The 10,286-nt window shown below is 43.7% G+C and overlaps 1 protein-coding gene across 19 annotated transcripts in view; it reads right to left on the bottom strand.

The window, feature by feature from the left end:
- Positions 1-459: 459 nt before the first annotated feature.
- adamtsl4 (ADAMTS like 4) overlaps positions 460-10,286 on the bottom strand; it is a 76,734-nt gene continuing 66,907 nt past the window's right edge. The window contains exons 13-19 of one of the 19 annotated variants that reach the window (XR_015510755.1): positions 8,378-8,551; positions 8,119-8,298; positions 7,613-7,792; positions 6,532-6,676; positions 4,259-4,940; positions 1,868-2,937; positions 460-1,680 (exon numbers count right to left, since the gene is read on the bottom strand). Coding sequence is in view for 1 of the 19 variants with exons in the window: in XM_087286377.1 (XP_087142503.1) it covers positions 4,810-4,940; positions 6,532-6,676; positions 7,613-7,792; positions 8,119-8,298; positions 8,378-8,551 (810 nt within the window). In the remaining 18 variants the exon portion in view is untranslated. Of the gene's footprint in view, positions 4,941-6,531; positions 6,677-7,612; positions 7,793-8,118; positions 8,299-8,377; positions 8,552-10,286 lie in introns of all 19 variants that reach the window. The other 18 variants (XR_015510741.1, XR_015510743.1, XR_015510739.1 and 15 more) reach the window with 18 other exon arrangements.

The raw sequence follows: 10,286 nt of genomic DNA, 5'->3' as shown, positions 1-10,286 counted from the left end.
GTAAACCCTAGAGATGGTTGTGCGTGAAAATCCCAGTAGATCAGCAGTTTCTGAAATACTCAGAGCAGCCGGTCTGGCAGCAACAACCATGCCACGTTCAAAGTCTCTTAAATCCCCTTTATTTCCCATTCTGATGCTCACTTTGAACTGCAGCAGATCGTCTTGACAATGTCTGCATGCCTAAATACATTGAGCTGCTGCCATGTGATTGGCTGATTAGACATTAGCATTAACGAGGACAGGTGTACCTAATAAAGTGGCCGGTGAGTGTATATAAACGTTATACTAATATTAAATGCTGCATAAACATTTCATCAAAACTTCTTTTTAAAATACATTATCCACCAAACATATCGGACGAGTGATTATCACTGCATTACACGTTAAATATCAAGTCTTTTGTAAAGCAATTCTGACTTTACCTCCGTGAACATGTTCAGCACAGACGACAGGACAGTATCAGGGTTTCTGGTTTGTTTATTATGAATAATAACTGTGGTAAATCTGCGCACACTGTTTCTTGCATAACAAAGCAATGTAAATATAAAACAACGACGAGCCGATCTCGAACTTCCACAGACAGTAACTGATCCATTTAAGAAAAAAAATAAATTATCTGTCTTTCTCATAGATAAATAGCTAAGGGTTTCATATATAAAAGCATCTCTCAGACCTCTACAGAGCGTCTGCTACCTGTCTAAACGAGATAATATACATACAAAATATGTACAGGAACTCTCTCACACACACATAGACACATACACCACACAAACAACATATACACACATACTCCCCAACACACACACACACACACACACACACATACACAAATTCACTCTATTAGTGTCAGCATGTGTTTCTGCATGTACTGAACTGCTCTCTGCGTCCGCTGTGTGTGTGTGTGTGTCTAGTGGTTATACTGTAGCTATGAGCTGAAGCATGTCTGCTCTCAGACACAGTACGCTCTGACTGTACACGACTTTGGCTGAAATCACTACACTATTCGCATATTAGTTGATGAAGTAACTGCTCTAAATGCATTGAACACGTTCCCATAACAGCCGTACTGTATATCAGCGGCTTCATAATACACGATATGCACAACTGCAGATAACGATAATGATATTAAATGGGTGATTGTGATCCTGCGAGGAGCACTTTGTTTACATTTACACTGTGGCCAGCCGAGACAACAACTAAAACATCATCACAGAAAAATGACCACAACTAAACAAGAATGGCTGATGTACACTCAGAAACTCAGCTCCTTTATAGCTCAGGAATCATTAGATTTACAGTAGATTTCCAGAACTTCTATTATTCTCGCTTACAATTTACACAAGAGACGAGAGGCGCTCGCTTCAAGAGGAGAATGTGCTGCTGTCTACATTACGAATGACAGAATGTGCATTAAAATTTCTGAATTCTGTCCACTTTTCACTCCCACCACAGTCTGCTGAAGGATTTACTACATTAAAATGTAGACAACTATAGTATATTACAGTTTAGCATACTATAGTATTAACTATAGTGAATTAATAAACTGGGGTAAATACAGCAGAGCTGCTACAGTAAATGACATATTATAGTGTTTAGTTGCTTATATTATTCATTCATTCATTTTCCTTCGGCTTAGCTCCTTTATTCATCAGGGGTCACCACAGCGGAATGAACCGCCAACTATTCCAGCATATGTTTTACACAGCGAATGCCCTTCCAGCTGCAACCCAATCCTGGGAAACACCCATACACTCTCACATTTACATATACACTACGTCCAATTTCATTCATTCATTCATTCGTTCATTTTCCTTCGGCTTAGTCCCTTTATTCATCAGGGGTCACCACAGCGGAATGAACCGCCAACTATTCCAGCATATGTTTTAAACAGCGGATGCCACTCCAGCTGCAACTCAAATCTGCCCTGCTGAGAAAACAGCTTAAACCAGCCTAAGCCGGCTGGATTTAAAGGGGTTTTGGCCATTTCCAGGCTGGTTTCCAGTTATTTTCCAGTCTGGTCTTAGCTGGTCAGAAAAATGGCCAGCTAAAACCAGCTTGACCAGCTTGGTTTGAGCTGGACTCCTAAGCTTGTCAAGGTGGTTTAAGCTGGTCATCTCCCTGCCTAACCAGCTGGACTAATACTTTCGCCTGGCGCCGCATCGTGCACCTCGGCTGACTTGCGTGCACACCTCGCAAAACACACAAGGCTTTTATACCTGATGCGTTCGCCATTGTGATATTATTTAAAACGACAGGGGGGCGGATAAAAGAAACTGACCGCAAAGTCAGACGGACAAACAGAGAAGTAGAAAGTATCATTCAAGATTTTTAAACTAATAATTTTTTATTGTTTTTATACATTATTTTAATATTTATCGGGATTTTAAGAGCTGTAATTCAGTTTCTGACTGCCTTAAAGCTGAAATATCAAATATAATATCAACAAAGGCACAGCAAACACTGTAACGGTTATCGCACATACAGTATAGTACAGTTATAAGTAGATTTACTATACTAATTAATGCGTTCATTTTACTATAGTAGCTGCTGTGACTAACAGAACACATTAATGCAATTTACTGTAGTGTGTAATATAGTTATAGTAAATTTACAATAGTAATCCATGTGTTGGCGGCACGGTGGCTCAGTGGTTATCACTGTGGCCTTACAGCAAGAAGGTCGCTGGTTCGAGTCTCGGTTGGGTCAGTTGGCATTTCTATCTGGAGTTTGCATGTTCTCCCCATGTTGGCGTGGGTTTCCTCTGGGTGCTCCGGTTTCCCCCACAGTCCAAACACATGCGCTATAGGGGAATTGATCAACTAAATTGGCTGTAGTGTATGAGTGTGTGTGTGAATGAGTGTGTATGGGAGTATCCCAGTACTGGGAAGGGCATCCGCTGTGTACAACATATGCTGGAATAGTTGGCGGTTCATTCCACTGTGGTGACCACTGATGAATAAAGGGACTAAGCTTAAGGAAAATGAATGAATTCAAGTGTTTATTTTACTATAGTAGTTTCTATAACCGGTAGAATTACCAAATCAATGCAATTTACTGTAGTAATCTTCAAAAACACTACAGTATTCAATCACACTATCTTCTATAGCACATTTACTCTGAAATACCATAGTATTTTTTCCCATGGGATGTATTTTTAGTGCTAATGCAACATCATTTAGTGGACATTGTATATATTATCTTTCCTAGAGATGGCTTGCGGCTGGAAGGGCATCCGCTGTGTAAAACTTGCTGGATAAGTTGGCGGTTCATTCCGCTGTGGCAACCCTGGATTGATAAAGGGACTAACCCGACAGGAAAATGAATGAATGCATGAATATATAATCATTCATATTTTGGTCATGTGACGACTGTGTGAATCAAATTATGCTGACTGACTTATGGACAACACGCAACACTTTATATGTGACAAAAGCATCTTCTAGAATATCTTCATATACGCCTCCGTGCATTTGGGATTAAAGGAATGGTTATGTGTTTGATGGCGACTCTTCATCAATGTGGAAAGAGAACATAATCAATCATCTGAGCCCACATTCAGTCAGATATTACAGAAACACTCCACTTTATTTTGTAAATAGGCTCATCTTACAGCTCCTCTAGAGCTAAACAGGTGAGTTTCCAAAATTTCTGAATCCATTCAGCCTATCTCCGGGACTGGCGGGAGATCTTTTAGCTTAGCTTAGCATAGATCATTGAATCAGATTAGACCATTAGCATTTCGTTTAAAAAATTCTAAACAGATGCTGTTATGAAAATACTCCACATAGAGTGTTATAGCATTTTTTCTTTCAGTTGGTTGCTATGAGGGTGGCACGGTGGCGCAATGGTTTGCACCATCACCTCACAACAAGAAGGTCGCTAGTTTGAGTCCCGGCTGGTTTCTATGTAGAGCTATAGGGGAATTGATTAACTAAATTGGCTGTAGTGTATGAGTGTGTAAGTGAATAAGTGTGTATGGGTGTTTCCCAATACTGGGTTGCCCCTGAAAGAGCATCCGCTGTGTAAAGCATATGCTGGAATAGTTGGTGGTTCATTCCACTGTGGTGGCCCCGGATTAATAAAGGGACTAAGCCAAAGGAAAGTAAATGATACAGTGTATTATCGCTATACCATTACAAGTTAAAAGTCTTTAGCAGATTATTTGTTGACAGTGTATAGTCCCGCCCCTCCTCCACTGTGATTGGTCGGCTAGCTTAAAAGTGACACTGTAAGCAACCAAGCTTGAGAATAAAAACACTTCGGGTGGACACAATGCTAAACTAGCTATTTTTAAAATTTTGAGTAAGATGCTAATGGTCTAATCCGATTCAATGATTTATGCTAAGCTAAGCTAAAGGTGCAAACCTGGAGAAAGACTGAATGCATTAGAAAATTGGTAAAACTCACCTGTTTAGCTCTAGGGGAGCTGTAAAACGAGAGAAAAAGTAGAGTTTACTTCTATGCTTTTAATTTAAAGGGACGGTTCACCCCAAAACTCACTATTACACTCCTTCACGTGGTTTCAAACACTGACTTCCATAGTAGAAAAAACAAATTCAATGGGAGTCAATGTTTATCCGCTTTCTTTACAATATCTTCTTTGCGTTCAACAGAAGAAAGGAACGTAAACAGATTTGATGGGTGAGTAAATGATGACAGCGTTTTCATTTGTGGGTGAACTGGCCCTTTAAGAGGATGCTGATCTCAGCTCAGTTCAACCTGGAAATCTCTCCAAGTGAATCTGACCTGCCTGTGATTGGCTGGTAGAACTGTAAAGCGCTCTGTGATTGGCCGTGTCTGTGCATAGGCTTAATGTCTTTTGGCCCGCTGAGCACTTTGGGTACAGGAGGCGCAGCAGGCCGTCTTGTAATAGGAGTAGACGCAGAGCCGAGCCTGAACCACCATTACACAGTTATGCCGTCTGTCTTTACAGTTCTCATCTGCGAAGAGAGAAACAGGATGAGAAATGGGTTATCATCTGAATAAAGGGGTCATGTACATCCAGACGGCTATTATCGCAGTATAAAGCAGCTTAATTCTGTGAAAACAACCGGCTGGATGTACTTTATCCTGCTTATTGCATGACTACTTGCCACTATTAGACACAACACATTGATCTGAGCTGTAACAGTTTAGTAGCTCTTTAATTAGATGTAAAGCTTGCAGAAAGAAATGGGATGAATGCAACCTACACTAAACTACCTTTTGTTGTTATTATTCAGTCACAAGATGGCGCCAAACAGTCAAGAACAGCAGATAAACATATAGATGCATGAATATATACAGTTGCTATCAGCATATAATATACATTGGTCCATGGTGTACACTGGCGTCATGGTGGCACAGTGGGTAGCATGATCGCCTCACAGCAAGAAGATCGCTGGTTCGAGTCCCAGCTGGATCAGATGGCGTTTCTGTGTGGAGTTTGCATGTTCTCCCCTTGGGTTTCCTCTGGGTGCCCCCCTGGTCCAAACACATGCGCTATAGGGGAATTGATTAACTAAATTGGCTATGGTGTATGAGTGTGTGTGTGAATGTGAGTGTGCATGGGTGTTTCCCTGTACTGGGTTGCAGCTGGAAGGGCATCCGCTGTGTGAAACATATGCTGCGTAAGTTGGCGGTTCAATCCCCTGTGGTGACCCCTCATGAATAAAAGGACTAAGCCGAAGGAAAATGAATGAATGAATTTTCAGCAGAGAAAAATTGAGTGCATCCCTAATTTTTGGGGCAATATTTTTGTGAAAATGGGTTGCATCCCTAAACAATACACTTAGTAGTGAAAAAGGATGAGAGAGGTGTTATATAAGGAGTAGTATACATCTAGCTGGTTGTTCTTCCAGAATAAAGCCTGACAGTATTAACCTGCATATTTATGTGAAAACAACCGGCTGGATGTACTTTATCCTGCTTATTACATGACTACATGCCACAATACTACACTATTAAAGACGCAGAACATTGATCTGAGCTGTAATAGTTTACTAGCCAGCTTTTTAAAATTAAACGTGAAGCTTGCAGGAGGAGAAACGGCTGAAGGCAGGTCACACTAACCTACCTGTTATTATTATCATTCTGTCGCAAGATGGCGCCAAACAGCCAAGAACAACAGAGTAACAGATAAGCATATAAATATAAGAATATACAGCAGGATGAGCCTGTGTTATTAGTTGAATCAGTTGTTATCAGTGAATAGCTTACAATATAACCCACACACATACACACACACACACACACACACCCACACACACAGCTTTCTTTATGAGGATTCTCATAGCTGTAATGATGTTTTCACTGTAGAGACTGTATAATCTCTCCTCTACTTCAATCCTAACACTAAACTCAACCCTCACAGCAAACACTCTGCATTTTTATACTTTCGAAATACTTCATTTATGAATTGTTTTCCTCATGGGGACCAAAAAATGTCCACAACTTCAAAACTTACTGGTATTGCTATACTTGTGGGGACGTTTGGTTCCCACAATGTAAGGAATACAGGGTATACACACACACACACACACACAGACTAACCTTCGAAGGGACTGCAGGGAATGGTGTTGCAGGGCTGCTGGTGTGCAGGTCTGGCGTCTGGATGGCAGGTGGCGCTGTGCTGCTTGTCAGGTGTGAGGCAGCGCACCTCTCGCGTCTGGAGCCCTTCACCACAGGAGCGAGAGCACTGCACACATGATAAATGTAGACTTTTAACATTTACTTGTTGCGATTAATTGCTGAAACGTATATCACAATACATAAGAAGCAAAAAAGGTAGCATTCATTATACTATATAAACATGAGGGCAAAATTATTCACCGTCTTGTGAAATCTTTGTTTAATGTTTAATGCCGCAAAAATATTTTCTTTTTTACCATTTTTTAAGGCCAATATCATTAGCCCCTTTAAGATATTCATTTGTTTATATGTCTACAGAACAAACCAATTACCTGGTTTGACAGACAAACATACAGATGGACTGACAGACAGACGGACTTACGGACAGACAGACAAACAAACAGTCAGACGGATGGACAGACAGACAGATGGACGGACGGACGGACAGATAATTGAACAGATAGACAAACTGACAGATGGAGAGACAGACAGACAGACAGACAGACGGACGGACGGGCAGAAAGGCAGATGGACGAACAGACAGACAGAGGGACAGACAGATACGACAGATAGATGGACAGACAGACAGATGAACAGGCAGACAGATGGACAAACAGACGGAAGGACAGACAGAGAGACAGACAGATAATTGGACAGATAGACAAACAGACAGATGGAGAGACAGACAGATGGACAAACGGGCAGACAGGCAGACGGACAGAGGGATGGACAGATAAGACAGACAAACAGACAAGACGGACAGAAAGATGGACGAATGGACGGACATATAGACGGATGGACAAACAGACAAATGGACAAACAGACAGACGGACTTACGGACAGACAGAGGGACGGACAGATGGACAGACAGACAAACAAATGGATGGACAGATAGAAGGACAGACAGACAGACAGACAGATAGACAGACAGACGGACAGTGAGATGGACAAACAGATAGACAAACACAGACACTTAGGTAGGCAGACGGCTGCAGGTGCTCACCGTGCTCCAGTCGGTGGTGAACCACTGTGGTGTGCAGGGCTGCAGCTCACAGGGCTGCACAGGTGAGGGTTTCTCCAGGTGAGAGCAGTCGCTGGAGCTGCTGACCGTAAACTCACTGCCGCTCTTCCTCACACAGATGACGTCTCTGCGCTGAGTTCCGTTTCCACACACTGCGTTACACTGACAAAACACAACACAGAGAACACACACACAGACCAAAACAAGTCTGCTTCACTTATTCTGAACTATTATGTATTTCTGTTCTGCATTGTGCGGTGATAGCTTATCAGCTCTTCATTACTCATTGCAACTTTATCCTCAAATGACATTGTCGTCTATATTCAATTATGTTACATTTTAATCTACTCTCTATTTCTATTCCTCACAGAATAAGCCCAACAGCTTTATCAGCAGCTGTTGTGTAAGGCTGAATGGTTGATTCTGCAAGAAACACCGGCTGGATGTACTTTATCCCTTACTTATAGTTGTGTGTGCAGTAGACTCACGTATCCCCAGGGCCCGGTGTACCACAGGTATGTGGCTGTACAGGGGCCACCGTTACAGGCCTTCATGTCTGCAGGTTTGTCCCCGACACACTCCAGTCCTCCGTCTCCTTCTCTCCGGCCTCCAGCGCTCACACACACCACCTCCCTGCGCTGCACACCCGGCCCGCACTCCGCAGAACACTGACACAAACAGGAGCCAGAGTTTAACACACTGCGTTATGCAAATCAAGAGGAGTCTGATTGGTTGGTCAGTACTCACAGTGTGTGTCCAATCAGTGAAGTACCAGTTGGTGACGCACGGACCCATGTGACAGTCCTCGCTGTGCTGTGGGCGGAGCCTGTCATTGCACTCCCGGTCATTCACAGTGTTGCCGTGGTTACTGACACAACGCACATTCCTGGTTCTCTTTCCCATTCCACAATCCACCGAACACTGTCGGAAAACACACGCATTTGCACAATTACAACAGTTAAAATATGCCTGAACACATGCTATCTGTGCAAAAACAAACACAGAAACGCAGAAACTCGTAACTTTGTCCAATAAAAATGAAAGCAGATCCAATGTGCTCTCGTAACAGCCGCTAGGAGTCATGGCCTTAAGCGCCCTTGTTAGAACAACCAACTCTCATACAAAGAATCGCCATTTTAATCCCAGCTTGGAATGGGATGGGTGCAGTTGGACCGGTGGGTTACATGTGGGGGCTCGTCCGGGATGGGAGTGAGGTTTAGAGGGGTGACTGTCATTGAGGGCAGCCAGCAAAGTGCTATGCAGGTAAACCTCACTCCTCTGACCTCAAAAGGTGATCCAGTGCACAACGCTAGAGGCCATGGTCTTTAGCCACCTTGTTAGACCAACCAACTCCCATACAAAGAATCACCAGTTTGATCCTAGCTCTATACGGGATGGGTGAAGTAGGACTGGTGGGGTACACTTGGAGGCTAGTCTGGAATGAGTGTAAGGTTTGGGGGGGTGTATTGGAGGCTAGCTAGCGAAGGGCTATGTGGGTAAACCTCACTCTGACCTCAAAAGGTGCTCTAGCCATAGATACTGGTGGGATACATGTGGGGGCTCGTCCGGGATGGGAGTGAGGTTTATAAGGTTTAAAGGGGTAAGTGTCATTGAGGCCAGCTTGCAAAGTGCCTTGACCTCAAAAGGTGCTCTAGCCGTAGATGCTAGAGGCCATGGTATTTACCATCCTTGTTAGAGCAACTAACTCTCATACAAAGAATCGCCATTTCAATCCCAGCTTGGAACAGAATGAGTGCAGCAGGACTGGTGGGTTACATGTGGGGGCTCGTCCGGGATGCTAGTGAGGTTTAGAGGGGTGGGTGTCATTGAGGTCAGCTTGCAAAGTGCCATGCAGGTAAACCTCACTCCTCTGACCTGTGCTCTAGAGATGCTAGATGCCATGGTCTTTAGCCTCCTTGTTAGAGCAACCGACTCCCATGCAAAGAATTGCTGGTTCGATCCCTGCTCAGAAAGACATGGGTGCAGTAGGACCTGTGGGTTACACTTGGGGGCTCGTCCGGGATGGGAGTGAGGTTTAGAGGGGTGACTGCCATTGAGACCAGCTAGCAAAGTGCTATGCAGGTAAACCTCACTCCTCTGACCTCAAAAGGTGATCCAGTGCACGACGCTAGAGGCCATGGTCTTTAGCCTCCTTGTTAGACCATCCAACTCCCATACAAAGAATCACCAGTTTGATCCTAGCTCTATACGGGATGGGTGAAGTAGGACTGGTGGGGTACACTTGGAGGCTAGTCTGGAATGAGTGTGAGGTTTGGGGGGGGGGGGTGTATTGGAGGCTAGCTAGCGAAGGGCTATGTGGGTAAACCTCACTCCTCTGACCTCAAAAGGTGCTCTAGCCATAGATACTGGAGGGTTACATTTGGGGGCTCGTCCGGGATGGGAGTCAGGTTTATGAGGTTTAGAGGGGTAAGTGTCATTGAGGCCAGCTTGCAAAGTGCCTTGACCTCAAAAGGTGCTCAAGCCATAGACGCTAGAGGCCATGGTATTTAGCATCCTTGTTAGAGCAACTACCTCTCATACAAAGAATCGCCATTTCAATCCCAGCTTGGAACAGAATGAGTGCAGCAGGACTGGTGGGTTACATGTGGGGGCTCGTCCGGGATGCTAGTGAGGTTTAGAGGGGTGGGTGTCATTG

The sequence above is a fragment of the Danio rerio genome, chromosome 16 (genome assembly GCF_052040795.2).
Source record: "Danio rerio strain M-AB ecotype USA chromosome 16, GRCz13ab, whole genome shotgun sequence".
Classification (NCBI taxonomy): Eukaryota; Metazoa; Chordata; class Actinopteri; order Cypriniformes; family Danionidae; genus Danio; species Danio rerio.
Note: the sequence above shows the minus strand (reverse complement) of the source record. Positions and strands in the feature narration are given on the sequence as shown.